At 45.4% G+C, this 20,654-nt stretch overlaps 1 protein-coding gene across 1 annotated transcript; it reads right to left on the bottom strand.

Moving 5' to 3' along the window:
- Window positions 1-3,314: 3,314 nt before the first annotated feature.
- HLCS (holocarboxylase synthetase) lies at window positions 3,315-19,478 on the bottom strand. Its single transcript, XM_040055284.1, has 6 exons — window positions 19,387-19,478; window positions 18,434-18,501; window positions 17,195-17,355; window positions 13,586-13,700; window positions 8,850-9,063; window positions 3,315-7,229 (listed from the first exon to the last, which is right to left on the bottom strand). The coding sequence occupies exons 1-6, from the start codon at window positions 19,476-19,478 to the stop codon at window positions 7,061-7,063; spliced, it is 819 nt and encodes a 272-aa protein (XP_039911218.1). The 3' UTR covers window positions 3,315-7,060.
- Window positions 19,479-20,654: the final 1,176 nt, after the last annotated feature.

Here is a 20,654-nt window from a genome sequence, read left to right as displayed (position 1 = left end):
TTTAGGGTGTTTTTTGACAAATTGTGTGAAACCTCGCATCGACACTCCATCCAACCCCCTGACGAATGGACTTTGTTGAGAGAGTGGTGATTTTGAGCAACCACGACACAGCTGTCCTACCCAAACAGAAAAATAAAAAAAAAGCTTATTTATTAATTACCAAAAAGTTTTAAAACTAAATAAATCAACCCTAAATTTGATTTATTTAACACAGATTTCGGTGTTCTGAGATTGCTGCCACCGCCACTTACCTTGACAAGGGACAATATGACAAATTAATAGGTACAAAGATAGGTATTACAGGGTTACAGGTCTTGTCATGGCAAATTGGGACAAATTATGGAGCAGGAACTAATTCCCCACAAATAAGGAAAGGAAACTCTTAAATCCTGTGTTTCCCTGAGTATTCTGGGGGAAGCCTGTGCAGATTTTTCAACCCAGCCGGTCACAAATACATCTTAATAACCGCACCAGAAATGTTTTCTTTATAGTCAAGAGAATAATGAACATTTATGCCTTATTTTGAACTTACCAGTAGAATTGTGAGCTTTGAAAGGTCCAGCTCTTAACACGCTGAACTTCCTCCAGCATAAATCCCGTTGTCAGCACAAAGGCAGGGCTGGAATTCCCCGATTGGAGCACCTCACAAATCCCAAACACCGCATTTCAAACACTCCCATTCGGCCCAGCCAGCCAGGAATAGGTTCTCACCCCTTTATTTCCAATTCTTTGCAGGGGGTGGATCTGCATGAGTTTAATTGACGACACTCAGCCCACGGTGGTTTTCAGCCGCTTCCCCCAACATTGTGAGAGGATAAAACAACAAAAGACTCCCATGACCATAAATGCGGCTGTAGATCCCACTCAGCTCCATCTCCTACCCCAATTCAAGCTTAATTCAGGATTTTTCAAACTTTCCTTCATCAGATTCCAAAGAGAACTTCACTGAAGAACCTTGAGCACCCCGGGATAGCGGAAGGTTCCCTGCCCACGGCAGGGGGTGGAGCTGGAGGAGCTTTAAGGTTCCTTCCAACCCAAACCCTTCCGTAATTCTTTGAAGAAAATTCTTTCCTGGTTTGTGCAATACGGAAAAAACACTTGCTCATGGATTGCACCTTGTCAGAAAAATCACAGTGCAACACTCAGTCCTAAAAATTCCATGTTCTCCATCTTTTCTATGCAGCAATAATTCATCCCAGAACGGTTTGGGTTGGGAGGGACCTTAAAGTTCATCCAGCTCCAAGCCTCTGAAACGGGCAGGGAACTTTCCATCAGGATACAGTGATAAAGATATTTCCTTCTGTGTATGAATATTTATTGCTACGAGTACACAAAGATACTTTAAAACAAAGGCTTGAAAATAATTTTCAGTATTTTTTTTTTCATTGCTTCCTATTAACGGTTAACAGAGAAAGCTTTATTATCAAATTAATGTTTACTTGGAAGTGAATTTGAACTGAACGCTCTCAGTTGACTTTTTCAATCGCATGAAAAATACATTTTGTGCTGAACAGAACAGAACAAAACAAAACAAACAAAAAAAAGCGCCAAATCAGTGATTACAAAAAAAGCCAAAACCAGAACCAACCCAGCAGCCATTCCCTCTGTAACCTCGGTTTGTTTAATGCTGGGGAAGCTGGCAGGTCTCCAGAAAAGCTGTAAATGTGGATTACAATCATGCTGACCCCATCAATCAAAGCCAGGAGACACCAGTTGCTTTTCCAGCGGCTTCAGAGCCCTCCCAGCCCCTGCTCCTCAAGAACGACCCCGACTCCTGGAACGATAATTACGCCAAAACTCCCGGGTTAATTTTGCTCAATTAAATTAAACCCATGCCCTACAAAGGAGCCACTGGCACGGTTGGCATCATTAAAAAGAAACCTGATGCCCAACCCCTCCTGCTGCACTTTCTCCCTCATTAGAGGCACTGCTGCATTTGGGTGTTCCTGGAAGCCCTGCTCGCTGTAAAAACACAAAAAATCAGCCTTGGCTTGGAAAAAATAAACCCAACGCCGTGGGTATTTTTCAGCTGGGTATTTTTCCACCTTGTTATTCCCACTTCCAGGCTCTACTCCAGCAGCCTGAGCAGAGGAGGTGTTCCATCATCCTCCCCCAGGTGTTTCAGGGGAGGCGATGCCCAGGCACAGGAAATTTCCCCGCGAGGGAATAATGAACCAATTACGAACTCACAGCTGATAATGCAGGCGAAGGTGCAGAAAAGATGGCAAAAGCCAATGTGGGAGGGATTTTTTATTTTTTTTTCCCCTTGCCACTCCAAGATTTAAACAGCAATTCCATGTTCCCCTCTGGGACTAAATTACATTGGGAGGAAAATGAGATTTTTGGTTAAATTACAGATGTTCGCAGCACGGTCACGGTGCAGAACAAGGCACTGCCATCCCAGCTGCAGTGTTTTAATAATTAAAAATTGTTTCAATTATTTAAAAAAAAAAAAAAAAAAAAGGAAAATGTGAATTGAAATATTTTATGAAAAATAACCTCATTTCTCTTCAGTATTTGCGCCACACCTTTGTCGTGAGATTTCAACTCTCAGGGGAGTTCAGCCCTGGCAAGAAAATCATGGCAAATGCGAGAAAGAGAGTGAAAGAGGGAATATTTTACCAAAATCATAGAAAATTTGGGTTAGGAGGGTCTTTAAAGATCTCATTCCAACCCCCTGGCAGTCAGGGAATCTTCCACTATACCAAGGTAAAGCCGGAAAAGGGAGTCCCATATTGAGGTGTCCAAGTTTTGGAAGCAGTGCAATGGAAATTAAAGTAAAGGTGATAAAGGTGATAAATCTTTATCCCCAGGTCTCTGTGCCCTGTGATCTGAAAAAGGGAATTTAAGGAAATTCAATTCAATCGGTGCAAAACTGGGGAATTCATCACTGAAAGTGCTGATGAACAGGAAATCCGCCAGAATTTCTCCAGAAATCTCAAGGCAGGACATCAATTCTTTTGTTTTCAGCATTTCAGTCACACTTCAAAAACGCCACAGAGGAAATGCTATTTCATTTTTTTTTCCCCCTGAAGGTTAGATTTTGCTTTTTTTTTTTTTAAATATGATGCAGATAAAAGCTATTTGGCAAGTGTAGGTGAAGAAGCACGCAACCCAACCAACCTATTCATGCTCAGAATTATATATGTATTCCCTGAAAATGTAAAGCATTTTTGCTTATTTATTATGTAAAACAAAACTGTTAAAATGTTAATAAAATCCTGTAGCCAAAGGAAAACTGAGTTGAATTTTTCTTTTTTTTTTTTTTTTTTTAAAATACAAAACAAAGTATTTCACAAAGGACAATGGTGCATATTTGAAAATTTATTTCAACTGTGACACGTTCTATGATTGACAATGAATGTACTATAAAACACACACTGATTTTTTTTTTTTTTTTAATTTACTGTATTTTTGCCACCTTGCTTTTTAAATGAAGACACTTGGAAAATGCAAACAACACAGAATCACTCATGAGATGCTCAACACTTGACAATTCTTTCCTGCGGTTCTCTTTTCTCCATCATTTTTTGACCTCTGCTCTTTCCTGGGCTCAGATTTAATTTCTTTGGTGTCTGATCAAGGCAGTGCATCCCCACCACCACTTAGACATGCAAATGTTTTTTATCAAACCCAGGAAACAGCACAAATCTTGCCCATGACAGATATTTTGATTACAGAGAGCTCCAAAGGAGTTGCAAAAAGTAAATTTTTCTTTTTTTTCCAGGCTGCTGATGCAGCTGAATCAGAGAAAGCAAAGAAACCAATTTTTTTTTGCACAGCGAAGCAGCAGCATAAAGAATTAAATGCTTTAATATTATTTCCAGGTAATAGCCCTTGATTTGTTGGATATATTTATTTAAAAAAAAAAAAATCTCTGAAGCCTTATAAAAGCTTTACTAGAAGCAGGATGTGCTGCCTGGACTCTGAAATGTGAAGTACATTATTACTTTTTCAAACCTTTGGAAGCAGCTTTGCTGCTGCCTGGGCACGACCCACCTTGGACTCACAACACGCCCAGAAGTTTTCCTATCAATAAACAACCCCCACAAATGTTTTCACCATGAGAAATGTTCCACCAGAGCCCAGCAGGAAAAAAAAAAAAGAAAAAAAAGAAAAAAAATGAAGTCACAGAAACGCGGACATGGCAATAAATGGGTTTTTTGAAAAGCACTTCATCAAGAAAATAGTTTAAGATATGACCTCAGCCTCACAATGGAAGAGGTGTTTTACTAATCCAGACAGCTGAACGAAATGAAACATTTTCAGTGCGTTATTCCTGGGCCTGGATCTCCCCGTCCCCACATCCAGGGACGGCCCACACCACATTTGTCTGTCGCACGGCGAGAACAAGAAAAACAAGGATTTTCCTGCAAAAACGTTGTGGCTTTCCGGGTGTGCCACGTTCGGCAGAGTCAGACCCTTGTGCCTCCCCTCTACCTGACCGAGTCAGGGCCTTCTCCAAGCACTCATCCACAAGGACTTTATCCAGCTGCTCCTTATCCCCTGGGAATTCTCCTTGTCTTTGGTTCTTCTTCCTCCAAACCCAGGCTGGAAGTCTGAGGCACCAGGCGAGGCCGCTGAAAAGGCAAAGTGGTTCCCACAGCACCCCCCGAGCTCTGGCACAGCCGGCTCTGCCTTGTGGCAAGGAAATCCCACTCCCAAGTTTCCTCCCAGCGCAAAAAAAAATGTTGGGAATAGCCTGACAACTCCAGTGAGAACAGAAGCTGCTCATCACCAAAGCAGCTACAAAAGGACCAACAGCGACCAGGAAACGTTGCAGCATTTTGCTGTTAAAAAAAAACCCCTCTGCTGCTGCTCCTCAGCCACTGGAGCTTTACAAACTCAACCTGCCCTTCCAAAATTCCCACGTTTTATCCTTTTCCCCATCTCTTTTTTTGCCCCCAGTGAAGGGAGCTTGAAGTTTTAAGGGAAGTTTTAAGGAAGTCACTCAAGCCCCAGCCTGAGGCACGACCTGGCTGTTCAATCCCTCCAGGCACTTCCCAGCCTGCGTGGAACATGAACAAAACCCCAAAAGGTGCTTCCTACGGGCAAATCCTAAAGCTGAGACAGTTTTAGCTACGAATTCTGGGTTTAAGGTGAAGTTCTGTAAAACTCTGTGGTTGGAAAAGCAGCCCCAGAGCTCTGCTTTCCTGCAGCGGCACAGTTCGCCCGTGAAGGAAGAGGCAGAAAACAAATGAGGGAGGAAGATGCCAGCGTGCATGTGCACACCCATTTTTAATAGATCTAGATACAAATATATGGTTTTCTTCTTTTCCTTGAAGCTTTATTAAGCCAGACTCGAGTTTCATTTGACTACATGCATTAATATCGAATTCTGATATCAAAGGTAGCTGCCAAATGCTCTCAGCCCAAAGCACTTTTGAAAGCATCTGGTGGGAAAAAGCTAAACTCGGTGTATCATTTTAATTATGGCAATTAACAGCTGTTGTGTGCGCAGTTCTAGGAGATGCTGGTGTGCAGCCTCACGTGATTTGGATTGTGGGGAACGAAAAAAACCCAGCGGGGTTTGGACAATCAGGACAAATCTTCTGTGAGATGGAGCATAAAATCCTAAATTTAACAGGGACAATTTAATTTCTACTCTTGCTGCCAAACCACTTAAACCCTAATATGTGGGGATTGGTCAAAAATTACCATTACAGACAAGTTTCCTTGTTTTAAGACTTCTTGGCTTTGGAGCTGAAACAATCTAAATTGTTTGGATTGTTTATGAGGTGAACTTTAACCCAAAAACCCCATTTCTGGCTAGCAGACAGTAGTTTCCTTTCTGGAAACCAATCTGGCTGATCCACCATGTAAAAAAAAAAAAAAAAAAAGAAATTAAGGTGTCCACATCACACCTGGGACAAACCCGGTGGGCACAGAATAGTTTGGGGAGCTGTGGTGGCCAACTCTCCTTGGGAGAAAACCCCGCCAAGCTCCCCCGTGGCTGCTCCAGGAGAATTCCCAGGCTGGTCCCCCCACCTGGAAATGTGCAGGCAGCCCCAAAAACGAGCTGCTTTTAGGTCAGCAGGTGTTAAAGCTCTTGCTTTAATGTTCAGCAGCAGAACCAGACACTGGCTCGGGGAAGGGGGTGACAACGCAGCTGGGGGAGAGAATTTGGACACGGGGGAACGGTGTGATTTCTCTTTTTCACTGGAGCAGCTGCCTGCAGCAGGGAATTTGGTTTATTCCCTTTATTTATTCGCTTAACTTCGTTGAGATAATGATGCAATTACCACTAAATTCTAAATTAATCAGAGGTTCCATCCCCTGAGATGGGATTCTACAAAACCCTGGCTGTGACAACTGCTCCAGCGGGTTTTATTTCCAGGGGCTGAGACGTCTTGGAAAACCCTGATTTAAAGGACAGATGAGATGATTTCCTCAGATCCAAGTGACTGAGGAGAGCAGAGTGCAGATCACTTGGATAACCAAGCACAGCTCCTAAGTGCTGATGGAATACTCTCCCAAAAAGTTAAGGCAGGCCTGAGATCAAAGCACAGGCCGGTAAATTGTAGAGGTCTACAAAGAGAAGAACCAACTCAGCAAGGATCTTCGCTCAGACCCGGAATTAAGCACAATGGTGAGCCCAGCAATTCAGGAATATGTGATGTTCCAGCTGGTTTTAGTGCAGACAACACAGAAAAACAGAATTCAATAAAAAATAAACCAAAATAAAAAAGCGAGTATTGCCCTGCACTGTGCTAAATCACACAGAAACAAAAAAAAGGAAATATTGAGCCACTTCAGTCTCTCCAGCACAGGGTGTAAATGAAGAGAAAGTTCTGTCCACCACAAATAATCCTTATTTGGAATCAGACTCCTTGCAAAGAACTGATCCTCACAAAGAACGGCAACAGAGGTGTGTTTTAAGGTTAATGCAAAGAACAAAGGCCCTCAGCTACGAGACCACCGCCTCCTTCCAGCTGCTGGAGTTACCCGTGGCAAAGACAAGGCAGAAAATCAGAATGAAAAATCCAACTCTCAGTCACCCTTCCCACCTTGAGCAGGTTCAGGTGAGAGCACCCACCGCTAAAGAGTTCCCTGGGGGCTGTCAGTGCTTGGGGACGATGAGGTTCCTCAGCATGTCAAAGGAGTTGCCATCAGGGTGCACGGACTCCACGCCCTTGCCCTCCTGGTGCACCTGGAGGTATCCATAGTCATCAATCCCAACAATCCAGGCCAGCGGGCCGTCCTCGTCGCGCAGCCGCACCTGCTTCCCGCTGGAGGGAGAGAATTCCATCAGCAGCTCACGGACACTCAGCAGGCGAAACTGATGCCTGAGGATTTCGGCTTTCATCTTTTTCAAATCCTGCACTGCCTCAGTGCATAGCTCTGAACTCCTCATGAAGTGTTAGTTAACGTCCTCACGTTTTGGTCAGGCAAAAGAATCCCTCTCTAGGCCTGAAAACCAAGAGCACCCTACAGCCTCAGCCCTGAAAAGTGTAAACAAAAGTGAACTGGGGAAAAGGAAAGTGTGGGGGGAAGTGACTTCATTACCTGAAGCTGTAATTGGAGGATTAACTCACCCCTGATATGCGAATGGACCAAACTTTTCACTGTCAGAAAAACTCGTGACCATTGTCCAACTTGGGTGGAGCCTCGGAGGCCTCTGAGTGCCCGAGGTGTAACTGTGGAAAGCCTTTCATAAATCCCTGCTCTTATTCTCTTTATCCTGTCTCTGTCGTAGGCATCAAAATCACCTGAGAGGACTCATCAGAATCATTAAATGGATCATGGAATGGTTTGGGTTTGATACCTTGGGAAGGCTGAGCTGGAACAGAGACTGGACAGAGCTGGAGAATAAAGAAGATATTTATTAAAAGGCCTTTAAGGATTCACCTTGGGCAGGACAAGAGCCTGGACAGGGCTGCACCCAAGGTGGAACCAAAATGGTCAGAAAATGGTCACAAAATGGTCACAAAATGGTCAGAAAATGGTCACAAAATGTATCCCCAGTCACGAGGTCTCACACTTTGATAAGTTTGGGTCCATTTGCACCTTGGGGTTTCATTGTCCAATTCCAGCTCCAGGTTCTGCAGTCCCATCCTTCTTATTTTCTCCCCTCAGCCACCGTTGTTTGTGCTTTTGGGCTGAACACTTGTCCCAGTTGTCCTTGGTGTGCAGCAGGAACAGGATTTGTTTTGTGTGGCTGCTGTGTGCAGAGAGCTGAGTGAGCCTGAGTGTGAGCTCAGAGCTGCACCTGGGCAGCGCAGAACATGGAACACAGGGAAGATGGAACTTAAGCCATCAGGTTGGAAAGGACCTTAAAGATCATCCCACTGCAACCCCGACACCTTCCACTATCCCAAGGTTCTCCAAGCCCTGTCCAACCTGGCCTTGGGCACTCCAGGGATGGGGCAGCCACAGCTGCTCTGTGCCAGGGCCTCCCCACCCTCACAGGAAAGCCTTCACCCTCTACCAGAGCATTTTATTTCCCACCTGACTGGCTCTTTACACAGAATGACTTCCAGCAGCATTTTCTACCTGCTTTAATTTCCTTCTGTGGAACGAACGGCGTTGGAGTTAATCCAAACAGTCTATTGTTTTTTTCCTCCCCTAAAAGTACAGCAGCCTCATCCATCTCAAACCAAAGCATTCCCAATTCCCTTTGTTCGGAGATGACACATGTAGAATACCTGGAAGCATTCTTTCACTCATGCTAGTCACTGACTTATTATGCACTACTTTAAATCTCCCTTCAAAATGTGCAACCTGCTTGGGAGCGTTATTTTAAATCACTCACCCACATTAAAGGGAATTCTGTGGGAAAAGACAAAATATCCACGAGTTCTTGCACCAATTTTTGTAAAAGAAAAGTTTGGGAAGGACATGATTCCTACCTGTGTACCCAGTACTTGTAGTACTGGGGAAGAACTCCATTGGGCCCCTTCTCCTGAAAAACCTCCACGAGCCTCTCCAGCACAGTCACAGTCCTGGCAATGAGGCAGTCTGCACCCAGGGGCTTCAGCTCCGTCCCCTCCTCCCTGTTAAACTGTGCAATGAGGTCATTGATGCAGATGGTGGGGTTGCTGTTACTCACATTAAATCCAAAGCCTGGAGAAGACAAAGAGAAGGACGCAGTCAAGGAGACAAACTCTTTGTTACCACCACGGGCAGCCCTGAATTCACCTGCTGTTGAGTCCAGGACATTTCTTTGGTTGCCCTGGAGGGTCAGGGACCTGGGCAGGGGGGTCTGGGACCCTGGCCCAGAGCCCAGAGGGACATTGGCTTTGATCCCAGTCCATGGGAAAGGCTTCCTGCACTGCAGGAAGGGTTGCAAGCCACAAGAGTGTGAAAGAAAGTAGTTTAGCTCATCACAGGGTGAAAACCAGAGGGTTTGGGCTTTTAGCATGGAAGTGGATGGGAGCAAGACGGAGGATTTTGGGCGTTGTCTCCTGATGCTTCTTTCTTCTTCCCTCACTCCATTTCCTGCAGTGACGGTGGCACAAAGTAGTTTAAGGAGATTGTGTCAAAGTAGGGATGACCTGTTTAGTATAAGTGATAGGTATTAGCAAATAATGATAAATAAAGAACACGTAACAATTAGTATAAAGGGTAACGCCGCAGCCCAGTGCAAGGAGGAGTCACCAGATGCCCGAGCAGCTGCAGACCTTAGTTGGGCACTGAGAAAATTGTAAGATAAGAAACAATGAACAAAGTGCACAACCTTGAAAATCAGAACCTGAAAACTGTCTGTTTCTTGCGTCTGGCTCAGAGCTTTGCAGAAGGCAAAAAAACTCTAAAACCACCTGAATCTTGGGACGAGAAACCAAGAACCTGCTCCCTACGATTATCCCTCAAGACGGCTCCCAGAGCTGGGCTCATTCATTCTCTTACACCTTTGAGTCTCCTTGCTCCTGGAATTACAATTCTCAGCTCAGATTTTGCTCCTTGCCCTCAAAACGCCTCCTCAGAATTAGAGGCAAATCCAGCAGAGCCTTTCAAGCACACGCCATCCCATCAGCGAGGGCTGGGAGAGGATAAACTGCACCTCGGCTCCAAAACCATCCATGTGGGACATTCTTTCACTCCCTGGAAGCTGGCAGGTCCTCAGCCCACTCAGAGAACAACTGATCCTACCCTGAGATGGAGTTTTATCTCCCAGTCTAAAATTCAGCTCGGAGACCGTTCTGTTTACTGCAGTGAGCTGAGAGCCCTTTCTGAAACTCCAGACTTTTCACTCAGCTGATAAGCCTTGTTTGGCTAGCTCGGGAAAGCCCGGAAGATTTGATTTTAGCTTAGCAAGACTCCAGTTTGCCTCATCTATCTCACCACAGCATATCCTTTAGAAGCCTCAAGCCTCTCACTGAGATTTCTCCAGCTGGAATGCCCAAATTCGGAGTTGGCAGAATGCCTCCCTCGTTTAAATATGGCTCCTGGGGCCTCTTCTGCAGCCTGCTGGAACAGGCTTCGAGGGATGTAAAGAAGTATATGGTATTACCTGTTTATTTTTTTTCTCCTAATAATTTGGGGTGGTTTTTTTGTTTTTTTTTTTTCTTTCCTCAGACATTTGGGATAAAACCCCGCCTTGTCAATCAGGTTTGGACACGATGCAGCTCCATCTGCGAGGAGGTGATTCGTAAATCTGCTGTTAAATAATTTACAATTTGCGTTAGCTTTGAGGAGAAGGGTTCTCTTCAGCGAAAAGGAGGTTTTGATTTTTAACAAGCCAGGGGACACACACCGACGAGGCACGGTGATCCCGACACACCAGTCCTCTGGAAACAAGCTGAAATGGGTTACTGGAAAGAGATAAAGGAAAATGAACTGGAAAACGCAACGAGCTGCGCCAGCAAATCCCAACCCAGCCGCCTGCACTCCAAACAGTGCCAGGGAAGGGAGACACCGTGGCCACTAAGCGGGTCACAGGGCCTTGGGCTGCTCAGCAATCCAAAAACTGGGACACAACAGCCACCCCGGGACGAGGAGCTCCGCTGAAGCCCCAACACCTGGGAACGAACACGGCAAAGGGGAAAAAAGGCAGCCAGGAAATCTGAGAACCACGAGGTGCTCGGGGCTCTGGGGGCATCTCTGCAGTGTCCATGAGAGAAGGGAGCGTTCAGCAGTGCCCCTGCAGCGCTGATGTGGCTGATGGATGTTCCAGTGGCGGGACCATGAGGATCTGGACGTGCCTGAGCAGAGGCAGAGGAGCGTTCGCAGGTCACGCTCGCTGGCTGTCCCCTGCATTCCACCGGCGCTTGGCTCCTCCGCCTGCTCCGAGTCTGGCCCTCACATTAATGGTGAATATCCTTCTCAGAACTCCTCCTCCACAAGCCCCAACGCTGTGAAGTTCTTCAATTTTAAATTTCAGATTAGGGAAAAAAAAAAACCCCAAACCCATGCCTTTCTGGTCGTTCCTTTTCCAAACCGCGTTTAAAAGCCTCAGCGTGAAGCGTGGACTCTGCAGGGCTCGAGCTGTGAAAACGCAGGTTTGTCTTTGATCTTATCCTCCTGAGCTCCTTCCTGCAGCAGCGAAGCCACAGAGATGATGCTGGAGTTCTGGAAACTGAGAATTCCAGAGTTTCTGTGCTGCCAGGCACCGAGCCCCCGGCAAACCCTGCACTGACCTGAGGCTGTGGAACAGCTCCCAAAATGCAGTGACAGCACTGGGATTGTGGCTGTGCAGCTGGGATAGAAGTGTGTGACAGCACAGGGGGCAAAATCCAAGGGTTTAAGGGTTTAGAATACAGCAATATACATGGGGCCATATGGAGGATTTCAGGCGTTGTCTAAGTCCTTCTTCACTTTCTTCTCCTTGGTTTTGGGTGTTTTTTTCCTAACTGGGTGGAAAAGGCCAGCATTGCAGACCTTGTGTGGTCAGTTATTGGGTTAAAAGTGTAAATAATATAGGTGTCATCTCGTTATTGGGTGGTTTATGCTTAAATAACCTTGGAAAGAGTTAGGGACAGCTCCATTTTCTACCTTGCTGGTTAGAGCTCACGACTCCTGAGACTGTGATAACAAGAATTAATAAACACTGAGTCCTAACACAAAACTGTGACTCCTGTGTATTAATCCCGGCTCTAATATGAAGAAAAGAAGAGAAAAAAACTTCACAAGATGATCTCTGATCTTCATCATTATCCTCACCTATAAGAGATTTTTAGGAACGCCATGGAAAGAGCGAGTCCAGTGCCTGGACGTGGCACTCAGCGCTCTGGGCTGGGCACAAGGTGGCACAGCTGGGACTCCGTGGGCTGGGAGGGCTTTTCCAACCTCAGGGATCCAGGGATTCTGCCTAGGAAAGGATCCTGCACGACTCTGGAAAAGGGGTGATGGATCTGACACGCCTTTCCTGTTGGGGAAGCTGAATCCCATCACTCCTACTAAAACAAAAAATGTCACGAGGCCCCTCAATGACTCCCAGTGAAACACAGCACTGGGATGATGGAGAAGATCCTTGGATTCATATGGAGCAAGGGAGTTTCCATTTTAAAAGCTCCCAGGTGCAAACAGACTGATGAAAATGGACATTTACCTGTACCTCAGACCTACCAGAGGACTCCTTTGGATATCAGAGAGAATGGATACAGAAAGTCTCCATCTGAATTGGAATATTTTGATGTTTAGGGGAAGAATCAAAAGGTCCAAACCAAATATGTGAAGTGCTTCAGAGATCCTTGATGTAATGAACGATTTCTGGATGCATTTCTGCTTTCCTGGTGCTAACCAGGCTGTAGGAAAACACGGAAGCTGTAAATGGTTGTCAGGGCACAGAGAGATTTCTTAAGTTTCGGTGCCATTTCCACTCTGCTCATGTCGATTACTTACAAAATGAAGGTATAAAATTGCACAGAAAATGTCATGGCTGGGCATGTTTCACAGAAGGAGGTGAATTCTTCAACTCTTTTCTTGCTTGCACCTCTAAACTTTGACAGGAACAACATCATGACCACTCCATCTTTGCAGGATACTTTACTTGTGCTAATTCAAATATCAAATATCATCTTTTTCTTTACCCTTTTAGACTTGCTAGGGAATTTTCTTTCAATTTTTTTAGACACAGCAGAGACAATGACTTTTGGAACCAGAATCTGGCAGGTTTCTAAGCAGATTAGGGGGGAAACTTCCTTATCAAATGGCAGGACAATTATGAGACTAGAGATGATAAAAACATCTCAAAATTAAAAAATGAAAACATTACTCTGTGTATGTAGTCCTTCTTCTGATTTAGCTGGCACGTTCTTCGTTTGACTATTTGTCATGTTACAAAAAATACAAAAATTGGAATAAAACAATGGAGTTTTCAGTGTGTTCCACTGGTTTTGCAATAAATCAAGGAGGACAATTCCCCTCTCCCATGTAATGCTCTTCCTTTGAACTCCACTACACCAATCCAGATGCTTGCATTTATGTTTTACTTGTCAAGCATATGGAATTATTAAGAAGAATGAAAACATTTACGTTTTGTGCTTCCTCTGGATATAAGGTTGTGCTTTATTTCCTTATGCCTGCTGTCATTACTTGTTCTTGTCGTTGCCATTTTTACTGATACGGACACTGATAACAAAATCTCCCAGAAAAAAAAAAAAAAAAAGAAAAAGCAGCACAGAAAAGCTGCAAAATAGACATTTACCAATGAGAATATGAAATGTTGTTTCAATGAGTGTTGAGTTTACCAGAACTCCACCGAGCTTCATCAGATCACTGTAGTAAATGTCATTTGGCCACTTCACTCGCAGATCAATGTCCTAAAGAAACAAGAGCAGACATTTAGAGACATTTATGGGCCATTCATCACTCCAGAGTCTCTAGAGAATCATGGAATGGTTTGGGCTGGAAGGACCTTAAACATCATCCAGTGCCACCTCTGCCATGGGCAGGGACACCTCCCACTGTCCCAGGCTGCTCCAAGCCCCAGTGTCCAACCTGGCCTTGGGCACTGCCAGGGATGCAGGGGCAGCCACAGCAAATCTGGGAATTCTATTCCAGGGCCTCAACACCCTCCCAGAAAAGGATTTTTTCAAAACATCCCACCTAAACCTGTCATTTTCCAGTTTGAGGCCATTCCCTGTGTCCTGTCCCTGCAGCCCTTGGGAATTGTCTCTCTCCAGCTTTCCTGGGGCTCCTTCAGGCCCTGCAAGGCCACCCTGAGCTCAGCCCAAAGCTTCTCCTGGCCAGGCTGAACAATGCCAGCTCTGCCAGCCTTTGCTCCCAGCAGAGCTGCTCCATCCCTCTGCTCATCCTGCTGCCTCCTCTGGGCTCTCTCCAGCAGCTCCACGTCCTCCTGTGCTGGGTCCCAGCTCTGCAGTTGGGCTCTCACCTGAGCAGGGCAGAGGAGGAGAATTTTCTCTGCCTCTTTTCCACACCCAACGTGCTGCTGTCGACTGCTCCTCGTAATGAGAATCTACTGAAATGCTCCACGAGTGCGGCAGAGATCATGACCCTGCCTGAGGAACCTTGCAGGAACCAGCCAAGGAGACAGTGACGCCCTGAATTTCGGAAAGGAAATTCAGCAGACAGGAGAAATCCCGGTTCCCGGCCACATAAAACGCTCCAGGAATGTCCTAAAGCCATCCCGGCTCTCGGCCGCGCCGCGGGGCTGGAAACGCAAACGGAGCTGCGCGACAACGTCCCAGCCCCACAGAGCAGCTTTTGTTGGAAGCACGGGGCTGAGCTGAACTTTGCACTGGCTACTTAAAGCACAAAAAGAAAGCAAATGCGCTTCCTGCAGTTTGAAACACTGCCCGTGACTGCTGCGTCCCCGGGGGCAAATTATGGGAGGTGCTCCAGGCCTCCAAGAGTCGCATTCCCTCCCATTGTAGGGGATGAAATCCCTTTACAGGATGTGTGAAAGCTGCACCTGGGTCTGTGTCTACTTTCCTGACAGATTTAAAGGCCAGGGAGGAGTCCATGACACGTCCACTGACAGGAAATACTACCTGATTTTGCTATCAAAGCATTCTGAGGGAAAGTATCACCAACTCGCATTCGTTACGGAAAAGAACTCGGCTCCTCGCGCCGGGGAAAGGTTTGTGGGAGGCTCTTGGAGGTATGACACAGTGAAATGGTGTTATCAGTGATAAAAGAGCTTCCAAAGGGGGAAATGCACACTCCTGTGAGACACCAGGCAGCAGCTCTGTGACTGAAGTGACAACAAGCAGCAGGAACAACTGAGGCAGCTGGGCGCTCTCATGACTTTGCCACACGGAGTGGATTCGCCGGCTACCACTCGAATTGTCACAAAATACGCTGGAGATGGAGCATGTTCTCCTCTTCCCTCACTGGAGAGAGACTCTGCTGCTCTCAGGATGGGAGAGCAAAGCGTCCTCTTGATTTAAAGCCCATCTGCATTCTCAGCATTAATGTCTGACAAGGGAACTTCCAGCTGAGCCCTCAGATCTGCTCTGGGAGGACCCACAACAAAGGTTCAGCAGAGCCAGCAATCGTGGCCATCCTAAAAACGATGGCTGGCTGATAAACATGGACCTTCTGGAACCTGGATGAGCAGAGGGATGGAGCAGCTCTGCTGGGAGGAAAGGCTGGCAGAGCTGGCATTGTTCAGCCTGGCCAGGAGAAGCTTTGGGCTGAGCTCAGGGTGGCCTTGCAGGGCCTGAGGGAGCCCCAGGAAACCTGGAGAGAGACAATTCCCAAGGGCTGCAGGGACAGGACACAGGGAATGGCTTCAAATTGAAAAATGACAAGTTTAGGTGGGATGTTGGGAAAAAATCCTTTTCTGGGAGGGTGTTGAGGGGCTGGAATAGGACTCCCAGAGCAGCTGTGGCTGCCCCTGGATCTCTGTCCAAGGCCAGGTTGGACACTGGGGCTTGGAGCAGCCTGGGACAGTGGGAGGTGTCCCTGCCCACGGCAGGGGTTGGAATGATCTTTCAGATCCCTTCCAGCCCAAACCACTCCATGATTCCATGACTCTGTAGATTATCCCACTGTTCATGGCTGCTGCAGTTGGCGTGGCACGGACATCAAGAAAAGCCTCACAGTGCTTGAGTCTAAAGGGGAAATTCAAACACTGATGTTTTTGATAAATGTTTGTATTTTCTTGCTGTAACGTATTTGAGTCCAGACCCTTAACTCCGCTTTGCCCCCCTGCCAAGGGCTGATGTCCCCTCAGGTTCAGGAGATCTGCCCTGGGCACAGAAAGCTCTTTACTCTCCAAATGCTCGATACAGTACACACATTATTGATGCACATTTTTTACATCAGTATTGGGTACTTCAGTCACCTTTTCCCTCTTGAAGGGAATAAAATTAAAAAATGCCACAGTGGGGCAGGCACACAGAAGCAAAACCACCTCCATTCATAAATCAGCTCCTTCCCCAGTCATCCCCGTGTATTTTATAAAACTAACTCTTGTCCCTTCGTTTGCAAGCGGTCAAATTATCCACTCCAGCCAAATATTTTATATTGCAATTTTTAGCCTGAAGCGTTTTGTTTTTCCAGTCAGGTTATGAAGCACTGAATTTAGAAGGTTTTAATAGAAAGGCTGACAGACCCTAAACTCCAGCAAAGCTACTGGGTGCCACTATAATAAAGTTCATGTGTAAATGTGTATAAGTCATTGATTTTCTGTAATATAGGAAACATATGCTTTAGTTAACTACCTCTGTAAAATACCAAAGTTTTATAGTTAGCAAATATTAGGAAATGGTAACATTAAAAAGGAGATATATGAGGTGATAAAGAAGACTGGTTCTTCATTTTAATACTGATGACAGGACACTTGATTCCCTCTCGAGAGCAATTCTCCTCAGTTCTTGCTTTAGAAATCGGTTTTCAACCTTAAACAAGGGTCGGAAAAATCCTTTAAAAGGGATAAAGTGACCACTGAAACAGCAGCAACAAAAAAGCAGAAAAGGATTTGTCAGTTTTATTCATTTTTCCCTCCTCTTTATTCTCCTTCAAAATCAAAACAAATCAACTCCGTTGTTGGGCAAACAAAATCGACTTTCTCTTTACCGCTGAGGATCGAGGCTTAAGTTTCACAAGATTAAGAGTGAAATGAGCGTAGTGCATTTGATCAGCTCAGTGAAAGAATATTCATCCTATGGATATTGGATTTCTTCAAACGTATCAATAATCAAACATTAGGAAGCTTAAAGTTTAGGTTCTCCTTGGTGCTGAAGAACTGAATTATGCATTCAGCCATCCCACGCAGAGAAGACACAGCCAAAATCTGGATTTAATGGAAGTGGAGTCAGGAATTTTGAGATGAATTGGAAGGACGTACCTCATATCCTGGTATGGATCTGACTGCCTCTACCACTGCCAAGGACACCAGGTGCTGGATAAAAGGAATTCTCTGGCCTAGGTTGGAATGTAGAGGGATGGAGATGTGCAGAGTGGACAGGGCACAGCCCACGGGACTGAGCCAAACGTTTCCACCACGACCTGGGCAGGGAGAGGAAAAAGGGTAACTTCAACTCAAGAGAAGAATATTTATTAAAAAAAATCACTTTGTGAATGTAGATAACAACTAAAGAGAAAGATTCAAAGGTATCCATCCAACAATGTACCAAAAGTCTTTTAATGGAGCGTTGACACTCAATTTGAAAGAAAAAGGGTTAAAGTGCAAAGCTTTTTCTTAAAAAAAAAAAAAATTGAATTTTTTTAATATTCCCATCCTTTAAGTCTTCAAGGCCAGGTTGGATGGGGCTCTGAGCAACCAGGTTTTGTGGAAGGTATGGCAGGGGGTGGAACAAGATGACCTTTAAGGTCCCATCCAACTCAGGCCATTCCATAACTCTGTTCTGAGGTTCTGAGCTGCCACCCAATTTCCCAGCATGTCCTAAACCCCCTGCTTCCAGGATTTTCCTGGTCCCTGCTAGCAGACACCATTTCAAAAGATCTTGCTTTGTCCCAGTGGAGAAGCATTTGTGAAGATGCTCTGTGTGCACCCAGAAATGCATCCAGACTCTGAACCATCCTGCGCTGGAAGCCAGGGAATCATCTTTCCATGGATTTGTGCTTGGAAAAGCTTCTTGGGCCACACACTCTGCTCTTCCAGTAGAATAAATGTGGCTTTTAAAGAAGTGCCAGCATTTTTCTGGGCAAGAAACACGGCCTGCTTACGTTTATCTGCTCAGGCAGGTCCTGCAGACTCAATCTCAGAGCAAGTCAAGCCCCGGTCTTGTTCCAGTTAACCCAGTTTCAGTTTTAATTTGGAGCTCTGACTTGTGTTACACTGAGTGCAGTTTTCGTGACTGGCGAAACTTTTTTGGCAGGAACCAGGAGACCACTAAATCATTTCTGCAAAAGCCACCAAACATCCCGAAAATGTTTACTTTGGTCTCTTGTTAACTTTTGGCTTCTCAGTTTGAATCCACAGTTTGAGCGGGAGGAGAAGAGGACAGGCTTTAATACAATTCTATGGATTTAAATAATCAAAAAATGTTCATAAAGCATCTTAAAACGTCCTATTTTGTGCATTCAATATACATTTATTAGTAAAATAAGGAGATTTACTCACCTTTCCCTTGTGTTTGTCGAACAGCCACTGCTATTAAACCCATCTCCTCAGGCAACTCGAACATTAACCTGCCAATTAGGGGAAAAACCAAAAACTCCACATGCTTATCAGCTGCAACACTAAGCTACATTCATGAAAATCAAGGCTTAAATACCAGGTAGTATTTTATGTTAACGTTGCACCCCCACCGTTTTCTTTTCAGTTAATGTTTAGTCCTGATCCAAACCCATTTGAATATTAAAAAAACGACTGGCCAAAAAAAAAAGGTAAAACATTATTTTATCTGTTAGGCTGGAATAAGTCAGAGCCAAAGTTCATTTAAGTTCTGATAACGCAGGTTTTGTATTTCTTCACTTATTCCTCAAGTGCTCTTTTGTTTGTTTTTTTTTTTTTGGTGTCCCTATCTTCAGCAAGTGACAACCAGCAATTCTAAACATTTGTTTCCACTTACAGTGAATTTTTTGTTCATACTACAAAATATAAGAGCAGCAGTTTCTGATTATTTAGAAAACCAATATGGTGGCAATAAAGCAGTTTAAAAGATACACTATCCCCTGAGAACTAATTATGATTTAACTACAGTAAATAAATCTACACCTTCTGAGAGCTCTAGAGAACACTGGCTTATTTTAGGCTTGTGTTGTGCTTTTAAAATAGTTTCACTTGAAAGAATACTAACTTTCCTCTGGGGATAAGTAGAAAGTGCACTTTAACACCACCAAATGAGTCAATGCTACACTTAAAAAAAAAAAAAAAAAAAAAAAAGAAAAAACCCTACTGTGAGAACTTTGTTCAAGCCACTTTTAAACAGATCTGAACTGTACCACGATCCTCCTCCATTTCACGTTTGCAGGAGTTACTCAAGAGATAAAACACATTCAAGATGTTGCCTGTGAGGTAAGCCCAAAAAGTGATGCCCAGCCCACAGATCTGCTTCTGCCACAGGCACAAACCTGACGTTGTTCGCTCCTATAAAAGCAATCTTGTCTCGGGGGTGAGGGCAGCCCGAATCAGAGAAAAAAGTCCCATTCACAATGATCTCCATGATTCCAGCTGGGTTTGGGAGCTCCTTCAAAAGCTCTGCAGTTGAGGAAGTGCATGAGCAGCAAGGACGAGCTGTGAGTGTCCCCAGATACAACGTCCTTGCGCCTGGTGACAAGATGAGGAACCATTCCTCGCTCTTGCGAGCACCAAAATGCAAGAAACCCAGAGACTTCAGAGGATCTTTCAAATGCCTAACTCAATTTAGGCTGGATGTTAGGAAAAAGATTTTTATGGAAGAAGTGATAAAGTGGAAAGGAATGGTCTTCCCAGGGAGGTGGCGGAGTCGCCATCTACGGATGTGTGTTAAAAAAAAAAGATGGAAAAAACCCTCAGTGCCATGGTTTAGTTGAGGTGTTGGGGAATGGGTTGGATTTGACGATCTTGAAGGTCTCTTCCAACCCAGTGATTCTGTGATGCTGCTTTCATGATGATGAGGTTTTTGGAAAGCCCAAGCAATGTCTGGATCACAAAGGCCTTTGCTAATTACAAATCACAGAGTCCTGGAGTGGTTTGGGTAGGAAGGGACCCTGAAGATCACGGTTCCATGGGCAGGGACACACAAACCAGCAGGAGCTGTACAAGGCCCCACAATGTTTTCCCACATTATTCCCAAGTCATGGAGATGTCACCAAAGGCCAACAGCCAGAAGATCTCTTTTCCAGTCACCTTCCATGAAACACACCTTGATAATTGTCTCCTCTGGACACTGCATCACACACTGAGACCAGGCCCACCCATTGACCACCTCTGGCAGGAAATGTTACCTCTAGACACTAAATCACAGAATCATCAAAGCTGGAAGAGCCCTCCAGGACCATCCAGGGCCACCCCAGAGCCACCAGCATCACCCCAACCCTGTCCCCAAGGGCCACATCCAGACTGCTCCTGAGCACTGCCACAGACAGTGACTGCAAACCTCCCTGGGCAGCTCAGCCCAAGGCCTGAGCACTCTGACAGGGAAATTTTCTGTCCCAATCTCCACCCTGAGCCTGCCCTGGTGCGATTTGAGGCCGTTTCCTCTCCTCCTGTCCCTGCCCCTCCTGTCAGAGCAGAGCAGTGAGGTCCCTCCTGAGCCTCCTTTTCTCCAGGTTCAGCCCTTTCCCAGCTCCCTCAGGAATTCTCCAAATTCTCCATTCCCTGCCCTGGACAGGCTCCAGCCCCTCAGGGAGAAAATCCC

The sequence above is a fragment of the Hirundo rustica genome, chromosome 2 (assembly GCF_015227805.2).
Source record: "Hirundo rustica isolate bHirRus1 chromosome 2, bHirRus1.pri.v3, whole genome shotgun sequence".
NCBI classification, from domain to species: Eukaryota; Metazoa; Chordata; class Aves; order Passeriformes; family Hirundinidae; genus Hirundo; species Hirundo rustica.
This window is presented reverse-complemented; position numbering and strand designations above follow the sequence as displayed.